General features: G+C 39.3%; 2 protein-coding genes across 10 annotated transcripts in view; one reads left to right on the forward strand and one right to left on the reverse strand.

Moving 5' to 3' along the window:
* The window catches only part of MCPH1 (microcephalin 1), a 273679-nt gene that overhangs the window by 118389 nt on the left and 140319 nt on the right, over positions 1 to 14971 (forward strand). The window lies entirely within an intron of this gene.
* The window catches only part of ANGPT2 (angiopoietin 2), a 55298-nt gene that overhangs the window by 13334 nt on the left and 26993 nt on the right, over positions 1 to 14971 (reverse strand). For 2 of the 3 annotated variants that reach the window (XM_007188960.3, XM_007188962.2), the window contains exons 2-5: positions 12283 to 12438; positions 8960 to 9081; positions 4032 to 4264; positions 1971 to 2101 (exon numbers count right to left, since the gene is read on the reverse strand). In XM_007188960.3, the coding sequence (XP_007189022.1) occupies positions 1971 to 2101; positions 4032 to 4264; positions 8960 to 9081; positions 12283 to 12438 (642 nt within the window). The remainder of the gene's footprint in view (positions 1 to 1970; positions 2102 to 4031; positions 4265 to 8959; positions 9082 to 12282; positions 12439 to 14971) is intronic. The other variant, XM_007188961.3, reaches the window with a different exon arrangement.

The raw sequence follows: 14971 nt of genomic DNA on the forward strand, positions 1-14971 counted from the left end.
TCTTCTTCTCCCGGCAGTGAGGCCTTTGGGGTTGGTACGGCGAGCTGGGGCAGGGACGTGCACTAAGGCAGGAAACATTACACAGCAGTAGGAAGCTGATGGTCCCTCTGGATCTGCATCGGGGAGCATTCCCACTTTACTCTCCATCCTCCTCCTCCTCATGTCACTCCTGTCCCCTTACCTCCAGACCAAGAACAGACTAACATCTGGTGACAGACAATAGCATACAGAGAGCTGCCATGAGAACCAGATAGCAGAGGGGACTGAAGGGCTTAGTATAGAGTCTGCTCATTACTTTTTCATCTGCAGCAGAATACTTGGGTTTTTTCTCCCCCCAGTACACTGCTTTTAGGGTGCTAGGGACATTAACTGATTTTCAAGGTTGATTTAAAGCAGCATGAATGAATTAGAAAGATTTCTTTGGAAAGTCTTATCGTGAGTAATAGCACAAGAATATTGTGCTATTATTCAAGATAAATCGAATATTTATCTTTTAAATTCAAAATCAAGTGTATGTTACTGTTTGAAACTCCATGTCTTTAAGCCCTTGTTTGTATTTTTAAAGTGTTTTTCTTTATTACCATGTTAAATACTGAGGATAGCCCTGAGTTCAAAGAGATGATACTTTCAGGAGCCTTTAAAATTTCCATTTTGATACAGCGTCGAGTGCCTTTTCTGTAAGTGTTTCTGTTCATTCAGTGTGTAGCTGCTTTTACAGTTAGACGTAAACATATTTATAGGCATTTAACATATACAGTCATCCCAGAGTTATATAACACTTCACACTGATTCTCATGTAATGTTGTTTTACCTTATCGAAGCCACATTGAAATATTCCCCGGGGAAGTGACTTTTTTTTTTTTTTTTCTCATCTAAAGCTTAACATCTCCCAAAGCAAGTTCAGGAGGCATGCTCCCTGAGAAATCCAGAATATCCAAGAAAAACCGAGCTAAGCTGTACACTAGCTTCTCCTGATGGTAAATTCTGATTCTTGGTTCACTTTTGAGCTTCCGCCTTGAAGTAAACTCCAGGTACTTGGGAAGAAAACGACCTGCTCTCCTTGATGGTGTGATTTAAGTCTTCCAGCCCATCAGATGGGGTAAGAACGGCCCACCCAGGGAAGCTTTGAGCCCCCTGCAGCAAGTCCAAAGGGTCGGAACTGTCTCCATAACCATGTCCTTGGCCTTTGGGGCTGTGACAGCATTTGCACTGATGGTACAAAAGCACTAGTGGGTGAAACTGCCAGCGCCCTAGAATGAACTAAGGAAACAGCGCAAACCATGCCGGAGTCACTGTGTTCCTCAGTCACACACTTGCAGCTGGGGGGGGAAAGCCAATTTCACTTCAGGATGTCTCTGACAAAGCAGTACAAAGTATTAATTTTATTAAACCTCTACTGCTGCGGGCATGTCTTTTTATATTCTGTTTGATGAAATGGAAATGAGTACAGCTCACTTCTGCACATCAAGGTGCCATGGCTGTCTCAAAGGGAAATTTTGTGTGTGACTGTGTTAGTTGCAAGTTGAACAAGCCTTTTGTTTTTTGGATGGAATACCATTGCTGCTTGAAATAACGATTGAAACATAAACTATGGGTATTCGAACTCTGGTATTTTGGAAGACATTTTCTTTAAAGTTAATGATGCGAGTCTGACACCTCAAGGCAAACAGCTGACACTCTGCATGACTAAGCCAAATGCAAGGAGAAAATAAGTAGATTATCTTATATATTAGGTAGACACATATAATAAGATAGATATTTCTACATCGTTCATATGCATCGTCAGTGTTCTGTGCCCAGTGGCTGGACTCGGAGCCCTTGGTGAGACCTTTACGTGGGTCAGTGTTTCTTGCTTTGCTCTGAGTGGAGCTGGGATGCATCCGGGGTGTGTGAACTATGTCTGCAGTTGCTCCACTTCTAAAACAACTTGCTTCAAGCCAGGGAGGTGAAAATGGGAGACAGTGCCTTACCTTGATCTCCTCCGTGGAGTTAGGGAACGTCAGCGTGTAGATGCCACTGGTGGTCAGTCCTGATTTGAAAGCTTCCGCGCAATCTCTGAAGATGATTTGTTCTTCCTTAGCAATGAGGGAGTGCTTAGCTGCTTTTTAAAAATAAGAAAGCTTTTAAAAGGAGTTCGTGAAAAGATAAAAGTATGTTATTTCGAGATGCACTCATTTGCTAAGTTTTATTACATTTGAATTCTTACAATAAGTAAAAGGGAGATGCTAGTATTTTAGCCTTTCAGAAGTTACTCTTTCAGCCTGTTTCATGTTAACTCTCAAAGATTGTTACCAATAATCCATACTTCCTTTTTCTTCTCATCAACTATATGTAATGCAAGTACTTCACAATCAGCCTTTAATAAACTATTACTTTTTAAAAAGCCTTCCATCTTGAGTAGAATCAGATAAAGTTATTACAGAAGAATAAAAAAGAATGTACCTAAAAATAGTGTTGGCTCTACAATGGCTGCATCCATAGCCCATTAGCCACGTCCTATCTAGGTAGTGGTGTGGACTGTTTTCCTTTCTTTTTGTGTCTCTGAGGCCAACTCTTTATACGTTTCTTTAGACCATTGGGTGAAGACATTTAGCATTCTTTGGATTTTTAGCAACCGTCTCATAATAGCTTGCGTTAAAGAGGAACCTAACATTTATTTATCTGCGTCTTTGAAATTCTTCCTTTTAAGTCTAAAAAGTCTAGGACTATGAAATTCTTTCCAATTTTTATCCTGCTCTCAACGTTGAGACTTCCCAATCCCTCTTTTGCCACATTGAAAAAGTGTTTGTGTGTATGTATTCTTGCAGGTATGTGTTTGTACGTCATTCTAGAGACGGACAAAAGCCTAGGTGTCTGGACCAGGTGGCTTGGGCAGGCACCACAGGTGGGGGCTCCCGTCTGCACACCAGCCGGAAGCACACGGGGCAGACGAAGCCTGTTCTGCTGCTCTTTCTTCTGTGCTCATTCGTTCTGCCAGGATCTGAGCTGCGTGATTTTCTCTACTTTGGCTCATCCAGGCTAATACCTCACACTGTCTTGGTCCCACCAGACATCAGATAATTGTCTCTTCCTTTTCTCTGAATGTGAAAAATATATGATTTTTTTTTAAATTATAAGAGAGTGAAACTCTAGTTGGAAGGCATACGCTGCAAACTGGCCACCTGGTGTGAAACCTGCCACTTAGCACAAGGTTGTGCTACTGTTTTTGTTTGTTTGCTTCCTTGTTTAAGAAGAAACCTTGTTTAAATGTTTCTGTAATTAAAGTGGGGATAACTGTATGAGTCAAGGAAAATGTGAGAACATATTTCTTATGGAGGTGAAGAGGGTCTCTACATGAATCATATGTAAAGTGCATCTGTGTCAAAAGAATACAGTTGAAAGGACACTATGAAGCAGACCATAGTAAGAACTAGACCCAATGTTTAAGAGAAAAAAAAAACTTAAAAATACCACACAGGTTGTGTATCATGTCTCTAATTAATGACTGAAGATGCATCCCTTCTCCCCTCTAATATCGAAGAGAAGTTGAAAGGTCAAACAGGAATAAGGAAGGCAAGATGTAGTTAAGGATGTGGTGAGAGAAGGAAACTGGCATTTCTTGGGTACCAATCTTATGCCAGTTACTGCAAGTACCAATATTATCTCATTTAATCTTCACAACAACCCTACAGGCCTAGGATTGTTTCTCCCTCTTAAAAAATAAAAAAAATGTCCACTATGGTTTAGTAACTTACCCAGCCCCAAACATCTAGTTAGCAATGGAACTAACTAAAAGTAGACTCTCTGAGCCCATGAACAAAAGTATGTTTGGGTTGGTTTGCCTCATAATAATTAGTATAAATATATATTCCCCTTCCCCTCTTCCTCCTTTTTAATCGATTCCATATTGAGACCCTGTAAAGCATTCATATGAAATATGTAAGAGAAATGTGCTTTTTCTGAAAGATGAGCGTCTTTTTTAGAATTTTGAAAGATTCGTCGACTATTGGCAGATAAAACTGAAGAAAAACGTATATGTAAACTTTACTTACAGTTTGATGTCGATATCATAGTCAGTAAATTATGCACTGTCTCCATCAGATCATGTTGCTGCTTTTGGAGAACTGAGTTATTCACCGTGGCCGTCACCAATTGTTTTTCTAGTTCTTCAATGATGGAATTTTGCTTGGATACTAACACCTGGAGCTGATCTTTCTCTTCTTTGATTGACCGAAGTTGGACTATGTGCTTGTCTTCCATATCTAGAACTTTCTTTTCCAGGAAACTTGTAAAGGGAAATAATTGGTAGTTAGTGAAGGGTTCTCTGATCACCATCAAAGCCAAGTGCTTTGTAAACAGCTAATCAGTTTCATAATCCTTATATAATCGTTTATATTTATTGAATTTCTGCTTCTCCAAGGCACTCTGTTAAGCTGTTAAAGGAGTTGTAAAGTGACAAGATGTTGCCACAGCCCTGAAGAAGCTCTCAAACTTGCTGAGATCAGATAGAGGACATAGATATGACATGAGGAGAAAGTACCCCAGTGAAAATGTAAGGTTCATAACTAGAAGTTACCGCATGCAGTGCATTTGAAGACCATGGTTCCGCTGAAGAGGAATGTGGACAAGGACAAGGAACCCTTGGTTTGGGGACACCTGTGGGTCAGTGGGGGGAGCCCCGGGCTGAGGACCTTGCCTCTGCACGTGACCCCCTGGGTTACCTGGGGCAGGCCATCCCCTCCTTGGATCTCAGGTGTATACCTATCTAAGGGAAAGTCCACCTCCAGAAATAAATCTCTATCCATAGTGAAGGCATTAGATTAGATGATGCTCTCTGAGACCCCTTCTAGTTCAAATAATCCATGGGTCTGTTGTTCCTTTTTGGGGGCAGTAACATTTCCTGAACCTTTAACCCTGGAAACAACATTACTCAGCCAAGGGACAAACTACCCATTACAGGTCTTACCTATGAGCATTAACAATCAGTATTAATAATTATTATTATTAGAAATCAGTTGCAGTTCTTAAATTTATCCCAGTCCAATAGTCATTGTAAACCAGTGTGTGACAATAAGTATACTGTCAAAGTACCAAGTCAAGAAATAATCTGTTACCGTGATGCAGACATTTGCTTTCGACTTTCATCAGGTTCTCCATATCCATTTTTTCAACTATTATTTCTTAATATTTTTACTGATATCAGCTAACTTATTTTTTTTTAACTTGTGTATCACTTTCATTGATTTAAAAACCAAGATGACTTACCATAAGCAGAAGGTAACCTAAAAATAAATGCATAATTTTTTTCTTTTCTACCTAAAATCATTTCTAGGATCATCAGCGTACAGGCAATAGGATATGCTCCTACAATGCTTCACCTAGACAATTAACATAAAATGTACGGACATTTTAAAATCACTAATCTATACTGCCTTCAAAGTGATGTTGCTGAAATTTGTTATCCAGCCAATCTTTTGTTGTCTTTAATATTCTATGAAGAGGCATAAAAGAAAGATGTGATGATCACACGGTCCACAGTGTGAATGAGAGTGTGAATACTCTGGGATGGATATTAAAAAAAAAAATTTTGTTTCTTTCTCCCAAACCTCTACCAGTATAATCCAGAGGTCAATCACATCCTGATCTAAAAGATTTAATCTTAAGATTAAGTACGAGCAGGTACTGAAGAGTTAAGCCCAGCATCGGGTCATCCCAGACCAGGCTGGTTGTGAGCAGCACCATGTATCATTGCATTTAAGGCTGTAAGGAGTCTCAGAGATCAGATTTTAGAGCAACGTTTTGCAAAATGCACATCTGGACCTGTTACTGGCTTGTGCAGTCAATTTAGTGGGTTGCAATAAGCTTTTCTTTTTTTTCTTTTAATAAAAGGACGTTAAATAAACGGGATAAAACAGATGAGAATAGAGCATAAACTCATAGCAAGAACATTGCTCAGCGCAGCAAATGCCATGGTCAGTGTTGACAGGTGATGGGCGGAGGGTGGGGCAGGATGGAGAATGCCTGCATTGCCTGACACTTTGCTTATTAGCATCTTATTTGAATTTCTGATACAGGATGATCAATTTGATCATCACCATAACAGTTGGACTTAGGTACAGCTTAACTTTATATTAACATAATTCACGGTCTGTTGAGAAATGTGGGGAAATATCCTTGTTGGTGGAAACATCAAGGCTGAATCATGTTTCTTTTATGAGGTTTTTTTTTTTTAATTATTTATTTATTTATTTATTTTTGGCTGTGTTGGGTCTTCGTTTCTGTGCGAGGGCTTTCTCTAGTTGCGGCAAGTGGGGGCCACTCTTCATCGCGGTGCGCGGGCCTCTCACTATCGCGGCCTCTCTTGTTGCGGAGCACAGGCTCCAGACACGCAGGCTCAGTAATTGTGGCTCACGGGCCTAGTTGCTCCGCGGCATGTGGGATCTTCCCAGACCAGGGCTCGAACCCGCATCCCCTGCATTGGCAGGCAGATTCTCAACCACTGCGCCACCAGGGAAGCCCCCCTTTTATGAGTATTTATTGCTTCTCTTCAGAAGGGGACAGTGTCAATGACAACATTTTTCAATAACAATAATCATATAACAATATCACAATTTAACTGAACTGGTACAAGTAGCCCCTAAATCAATCACTTATTTTAGAAGAAAAAACAAAAAAGGATGACAAGATGAAAAAGGCATAGTAATTTTCAACTTCAGCTGGTGAATCAGAAAGTGTTATAGGGGCAATTTTCAGAAAAATGTTGACTCTAATAAGTACTTTGACTTCATTGGAAACTGTTCCATGAAGAAGGCAGTTGTACATTGGGGGAATTATTGAAGATAATTTAAAATGTGGTTTGTCAAACGTGCAACACATTCACATATTTTTGTAATGATGTTCCTGCAGATGAAATCTTAGGCTAGTCAAAATTTAAGGCACCTGAAAACAGCACGCCAAACTCACTGAAAGATGTAGAATCATCAACACAATTTTCTTATTTTTATTTACTTACAGTTGTTGATGAAAAAAACATTATTATTGCCATTTCATTTCATATTTGTGACAAAAGAGAGCGTGATTTCTGCAGCTGCTAAAATGATTATTCTTCCTGCAGGTATAGATTTGGATTTGTTACATATGGTTTTTATAAGTCAGCTGATAAAAGCTATGCCTTTCAGTGTCTGCACTATGGCAGGTCATTCAGAAACAGTTCTTATGCAACTCCATTCTGAGTTAGATGTTTGCTGTCTAAGCTGTGGTGCTCTGGTGCTGCAAGTCATGTAGGATTTTAGTTTGTTAGAGATGTTTATTCGACAAGGTAGTTTTACGGATAAAATGTTTAAATATAAATGTTTAAATATAATGTTTAAATATAAATTCATGTTTAATGAATTTAAATATGTTTAAATGTTTAACGTTTAAATATAATTTCATATAAAAATGGAGTGAAATTATTGGAAAAGCACATTACTGGTCAAATGTCAATTAACCTGGGAAAAATTGTGAAGGATTAAGGAGAAAAAAATGTGAAGGATCATTTAAGCAAGAATTATCAGAAAATACAGCAGATTTCTGTGTGGTTGCAATCACTATTTTGCACATTGTAAAGCTTTAACATACAAAGGAATTTCATCAAATTGTGGATGATCAAAAAACGTAGTGAAAGTTGTCAATTGTTTTTTACAGCAATTCAGGTTGACTTTGTATAGGAAAGTTTGCACCTTGTGGTAAATGAAAATATTAAGCAGTGTGTCTTGATTTGGGAATAAGATGCACACTTTTTTAGGCAAAGGGCAATACAGTTCGACAAAAATTTACAAAGATGGTGCCTAGGTAACGTAACTGACGTGTGTAAGTGATCATTTTAGCATCCTTGCGTACTAACTTAGAAAACTATGGTGGGAACCATGTCCAATACCAGGGCGTCCAGCATTACTGCAGCCCACTCAAAAGAACATTAAATAAGGCCATTTTAACAACATGAAACTAGAGAGACTGTTATATCTCAATTATTGGTCTCAGACTTTTATTTATTACTTTGCAGAAGAGAAAAATTTGGAACGTTAAGATATTTGGAATAAAAATCTACTTGATTTTCAAAACCCTAAATCAATAACGAGTCCAACTTGTTACTCAAAAGACAGAATTGTTTCAGCTTCGTTCTTGATTAACAGGAAAGAATGATTATAAGACAATGAGTTTACAGTCATTTTTGGTTAAGAATAAAGAATCATTTAATTGTGAATTAGAGTGTGTTGTTGCCTGACCATTCTCTATGTCATATGTACATATCCCGATTAGAAACAAGTAGGTAAGCACACCTGGAATGTGAATAGAATTATCCTCATATGTCCCCACCTGGAATAAACCTATGAAAACCATCCCCACTGGTCATCCATAATCTTAGTTTTTGTATTGGTTTTCTTGGGATTTTTTAATATTTATTTAGATATTAATATAACCATATTTAGTATTAACTTCTGTTTTTACTTTATCATACGCTTTAAGAGTAAATACTGCATCATGAAATGTGCATTGGTTTACAATAAAGTGTAGTTTTCCTGCTGTAGACGGTTTTGCATTGGAATAAACTAAGTCCTCAGAGGCAAAGAACTTGGTAAAGTTAATATCAAAATGCCCCAGCCAGTGTGACTTTTACTGCACAACCCTGGCAGTAGTTTTCCATAGATTCATGCATAATATTGAGGTAGAATTTGGAGGATTAGTGTAAGAGAATCTTTAAGGGGCCAGAGGATTAAAAAACAAAGTTGAGGACTGTTTTAGAAGGTGATGCCCTTCCAGTATTTTTCTCCAAAGCCTCTCCCTACCTTCCCCTCACAAGGTTTCTGATCCTTGTATTATACGTTAAGAAATTCAGCATTTTGGAAGCCACACTTATAATTAATAGTCATATGAAATAGGCTTTCATATCTAGAAAGTGTACAGTTCTGGATTATACATTTCTTTGTATTTTCATTACCTGTTCTTATCTTGCAGTTTGTTTATTTCACTGGTCTGATCCAAAATCTGTTTTTCCAATTTGTTTGTAGATAGGGAATGTTCCAGAAGCTGAAGTTCAAGTCTTGTTGTCTGATTTAATACCTAAATGTAACAAAATAAAATTCCTATTTATTATTTTTTAATTAGACATAAAGTTATCTAAATTATAGGAAAACATAACTAAAATGTTACTTACTTACCCAAGCATCTTAATTTGGCATATTTTTCATTTTCAGAAAAGGCTTGTTGTGCTGGATTACATCAGAGTGTGTTAAACATTTTTTTCATCACGTATTTTGGAAAGGGTTTAATAGTTCTGAACAATGGTGTTTGTGTCAAATAATGTTCATTTTCTTGTTCTGCCATGTTTTACCATTTCACACAGTGAGATAATTGAGAGTATAAAATGGTCATATTTAATATATCGGAAGTTGTTGATAAATGAAATGAGGCTTTTCCTCTGCTCAAGACAAAATGCTGTTTTCACATCTGTCAGTAGACAAAGTGTTCAGAAGTCACATACTTCCATTCTATAAGAACGTAGCTCATTTTTAGCCCAGCATTTCCTTGTTTGTATTCACTTGTTTAGTCTTTCTTTCTTCCCCCCCGCCCCTTTTCTATTGCTCTTTTTCCTATTTTAAAAATCATGTAAACCCATCAGGAAACAAGAACATCAATATGAAGTAGGAGCTCAGTTTTGCTTTGTGGGCCTTTCTGACATAGACCACGTGCGGTATCTCTGTTCCCATTGTGTTCAAACAACTTAAAGAATGAATTCTTTCGCGTTTGGCTGCGTTTTAACAGGAAGAGTCCGTGACTCACATCCTCTGTGTCATGGTTACTCAGGATGTGACATCATGTGTAAGTGTCAGGCAGAATTGTTGCCCAGAATGAGGGTCCTTGAAAGAAGCATTGTTTGCTCGGGGTCTGTGTCATTCATGAAAGTGGCAGCCCAGCCCCACCGTGCAGGTTTAGAGACCGCCTGGTCCTTAGTCAAAGCTGGATGCCTTCATACCATGAGCACTTCTGCGCATGAATAAAGGCATTGGCCAGCCTCAGGGTGTGATTTAATATTAACACCCGGAATATAGATTTGGCCTACATCTTCTTTGGGCCCAGACATTCTGTGTTGGTTATTGATAGAAGGACCTGGAAACTAGGTCTTTTATTTAGCTCCTAAGAGCTATAAAATAAGTTCAGTGGGGGAGGGGTGGGAGGATGGCGTGTGGGTCCTGACCCACCCAGGACCAGTTGCAATGTTTTCCATCACTTTTCTGAAGGCCTCCAGCTGCAGGTGACTCTAAGTTACCCAGGTCACGTGGTTGTCTGTTCTCTCTGAGTTCTCAGGCCTCCAACCACCCCTCACAGTCTGGTTTAATAGTCTGACACCCTGACAGGCTGGAAGAATCTTCATATCAGAAATTTTCATGTTTGGATTTAACCCATTTCACATAGTAACTACCCAGCAGATGCCTTAAGTAAGTTGGTATGTAATTCGGTCCCTTGATGTCCTTGCTTGGGCTCTGCCGTCTTAATGTATTCAGTTGGACATTATAGGCTGTTTTCTTTCCAGCCATCTTCCTATTTTCCTGTTATCCTGGATCAGGTGATATCTAGTTTCACAATAGGTTTTTTATATCATGTGACCCAACAAAACCTCATTAAATGCTAGTAAGCCTAACTTACACAGGATGGCAAAGATTTACATCATTGCTCTGTATCTTATACTTTTTTATTTCTCTTATCTGAACCATAGGCAATGTTATACTTCCAGGACAGCTTTTTGAAGGGCTTAATTGCTCATCAGTTTTACTACCCAAAGGTGGGATGTGACCTAAACATTACTAATTTATTCTAATAATTGGCGATGGATATGTTGATACATTTACTTTTAGATTTTTGTGTCTTCTCCTTTTTGGATTTTATTACCTCTGGGGATTACAGTTTTCAGTACCTTGTGACCTGTTGTGTAAGATACTTATATTTGTCCTAAACTGCTCTGATGTTATGGAAAGATGTGGTAAGCAAATAACTTCTTATTCTATATTCAGATAAAAATCTTTTATTCTCCTACCACCCCCCTGCTGTTCTCTCTACCTTATCCAGTAGTTCTCAGAGAGACAATGAAAGAATGCTGGTGCCCTTCTCAACGTGGGCTTATTACAGTTGGAAGGCTTATCGGTTCCCTTATTTCTTATCCCCTCCTGACTGATGTTTGGCATTTCTTGGTCTTTTAGCTTAAGTAGCACATAAGAATAATATGTCATGGGGATCGTTTACAATTAAATCTACGTTTGTTTGGTTTTTTTTTTTTTTTTGAGCATTATTTATAACTCAGGGTAGGAAGATACTAACTTCATAAGCCTATAAAGAAGCTAGGGTTAGGACCCAGAAGGCCATTTCACCGATGACAAGGCTTGAACTTGAAGCATCTCCGTAAATCCCCCCAGCAGCACTTTTTCCCCACCCGGACTCTTCTTACTGGGTCACATATCGTTTGTCATTCAGCATGGCTCCAGATGAATTTTGTTTTAATGTTTTGCTGTTATTCTTCTAATATTTTCATATTTCATATTCTTCTTTCCTACTACTATTAATTGATAGCTCATGGAATCTTAAAGCTAAAAGGGAACTTGGCAGTCACTCACCTGGCCAGTCTCCCCATTTCATAGTCACAACCTTGGAGGCCAGGGAAAGCTAGTGCCTTGTTGAGATTTGTGCATCCAGTTAATCATGGAACTCAAGGCTCTGGGCTGATGGCTAAACACTCTCTGTGCCTGAACCACTTCTTCTTACTTTTCTCTTTGCTTCTCTCTCTATAAATTCACACCAGAGATTGTACAAACACACACCACAAATTGTTTTGGCAGTTCTGTGAGACTTAGCTTTCATCTTAACTCAAGAGTTAGGGTTAAGCACAAAGCTTCTAGCACTCTGCCTCAGTGCTTTTCATGTCTCAGATGCACAAAAAAGGGAAGGGCTCAGAAATGGAAAGTTTATCTCAAGTCCAGAAAATACCAGTGAGGCAGAGGAACATCTATCTTATAGTCAAGTATGAATAACATGAAAATGGTTTGTATGTCCTCAGTAGAATAAAGGTAATATAACTTCAGTAGTAAAAATGAAAATATATTTCCTGATTTTAAATTTCTATCTAGACACAAATTCTTAATTTCTTATCAATTCATCCTTTTTTCCGCTATCCTCGCGCTTTCTCTGCTTTTCCCTTGTTTCATTAGGTAACGATTTTGCGCTAGTATTTGTCTGGCTGGGCCAGTCTATGTTTCCTATTTCACTACTTACTTGGGCTTCAACATCAGTTAACTTCCGGGTCTGCTCTGCGGTTTGATTTAGCAGGTTGGTTCCTATTTCTATCATCACAGCGGTCTGGTTCTGCACTGCGTTCTGTTGTATCTCCACCATTTCTTTCTTCATGTTGTCCTGGATGTAATTCTCAAGCTAGAAAAGAACAAGTGTCAGGAAGACGGTCATGAGTCGAATCATCAGAAACCTTATTCCTAATTAGTTTCCCTGCCTTTTAAAACACCTCTTGGAAGTCTTGTGCCTTGCTCTGACTTTGCAATCTTGCTGGGTTTTTTTTTTATCACTAGCAGTAAAAGACAGTGTGATTTTATGTTAATTCAAAATCTGGCAGCTCAGTAACAGCATGTGTGGGAGAGAGACGGTTCAGATAGCCCTAGAAGTGCACACAGGCAAGGGAGGTGGTAAGACCACAGCTCAGAGGTGGGCAGATGGCCGTGCCGTGCGGCAGGAAGGGCCACCAGGATTTCGCTGTGTTGCATCCACGTTACGCAGGAAATGAAAATCTGGTACGAAGAAGCATCACTATTTCTACCACTTTCTAGACTTGTGGTTTCTCAAAATACAGGCTTCAGAAGACTCTCTAAGATAGAGTATGAGGAGGGATGCACCTTTGGATTTTCCCTGTAATTCAGGGCCACGTTCTGCAGAGACCACCCCCCTACCTTCCCTCTTACTGAGGTCATCACACATTAGACCTGTTAAGTTCTCCTAACGTGTGCATTTTTCACAGTTTCGTCATTTTCTCTATCAGGCAGACTTAATCCTAGTCTAGTCTGTTCATTATCTCACATGACCGTCAGGATTGGTTCTTCTCCCATGGACCGAGGGCATGCCTGCTCATTTGAACACTCGCTTACATGCAAGAGCGTCAACAAGCTAATTCACTGCCATGGGTATAGATGCCTATGTCTTTGGCAGTAAAAATATACAGTTAAATACAAATGCAGGGACTTCCCTGGTGGCGCAGTGGTTAAGAATCCACCTGCCAATGCAGGGGACACGGGTTCGATCCCTGGTCCGGGAAGATCCCACATACTGCAGAGCAACTAAGCCCGTGCACCACAACTACTGAGCCTGCAAGCCACAACTACTGAAGCCTGAACGCCTAGAGCCCGTGCTCCGCAACAAGAGACGCCACCACAATGAGTAGCCTGTGCACCGCAACGAAGAGTAGCCCCCGCTCGCCGCAACTAGAGAAAGCCCGTGTGCTGCAATGAAGACCCAACGCAGCCAAAAATAAATTAATTAATTAAAAAACAAATACAAATGCAGGCCAGCCAGGTGTGTGGGAAGGAACATGTGGGCTTCAGGCCGTGCACACCTGCTCCCCTATTTTCCTTGGACTCTAGGTAAGTCGCTCAACTTTAGGGGCGGCCACAGTGTCCTCGTATATATAATAGGGTTTCGGTTTGGTCAGAGGAGTGTTTTAAGGATTAATTAAGCTCTGCTTTTAAAGGCATTGTGCATGTATAACTCTAGGTACTTAAAATTTCATTTCCTTTCTTTGTTTTTCTTAATGATCCAATCATGGGAGCCACAATTCCAGTCATTGGTCTAAACTATAAGGTCTTGAGGACAGAAAGCTTATTTTAATTTTCATTTCTTTTTCACATAGTTATAACTCAAAAATTTTTTTTTATTAAATTGGATACTTGAAAGTTGATTATAAAACTGCTTATTTATAAACAAAATCTGCTAATAGTGCCTTTCTTTACAACTCATGATTCTCTGCAGAGAAACCATTCATAGAGCTAGTCATCAAACCTTGTTTCTCCTAAAGTGTTAACCCCTGAGTAATTCTATGCTTCTGCCTATAAGAGTGAGAAAATGGAACGGACAGGGTCGAGTTTCTCCCGACAATCAAGGGCTTCTTTGTTGGTGCAGCTTACACACTGTGTCCTGAGTGGTGGTGCAGCGTCGGGGTTGGTGTGAGAGCTGTAGGGCTACTGTTTCCATGTTGATTTGCATCGGCTCCATCCCACGCACTGCCCGTCTCCCTCTGTGCTGGTTATCTTGATGGTTCACAGTCACCCCCTGGTTCTCCCTTGGTTTGGGCAGATCAAATATAGCATGAAACCTGACAATTACTAGAATCCTGATCATTTGTAAAATCTTGTAGTTGAAGCCTTTACTTCTCAATATGAGAAGTGGTCAAAATAGAAAAGACCACCGTAGGAAAAAAATCAGGTACTACTACTTGGCAGTCCAACAAACATGTATAATATAGACTTCATATATTCTGGAGCGTGATAACCCTTGTTACCCTTTTATTAACTAGCTGGTACTAACTAGCTCAGGCCTTTTGGCGGTTGTGGTCTTTCTTTCTTAATTCATTCTTTCCTTTTTCCTTTCCCCCGCCTTTTAAAAATTGTAACTTTTTACAATTTAAATACATGATATAAAACAGCTCATGGATAGAAGTTAGTAATTTCTCCTTCCCTCCCTCCCTCCCTCCCTGTCTCCTCCCTCTCTCCCTCTCTCTCTCTCTCTCTCACTACCATGGGAATAATGGAATTTTTGAGGTTAAAGTTAAAGCTATGTAAGTCATCCAGAAGAGTTGTCTTAGTTACTCTTAACACCCAGCAAAGATAATATTTAGAAAGACTTATTCTGGGAAGTTTCGAACTATTAAAGATATACTTAAGCTGGGGTTTGGTTTAAGTACATA

This window comes from Balaenoptera acutorostrata, chromosome 21 (genome assembly GCF_949987535.1).
Source record: "Balaenoptera acutorostrata chromosome 21, mBalAcu1.1, whole genome shotgun sequence".
NCBI lineage: Eukaryota > Metazoa > Chordata > Mammalia > Artiodactyla > Balaenopteridae > Balaenoptera > Balaenoptera acutorostrata.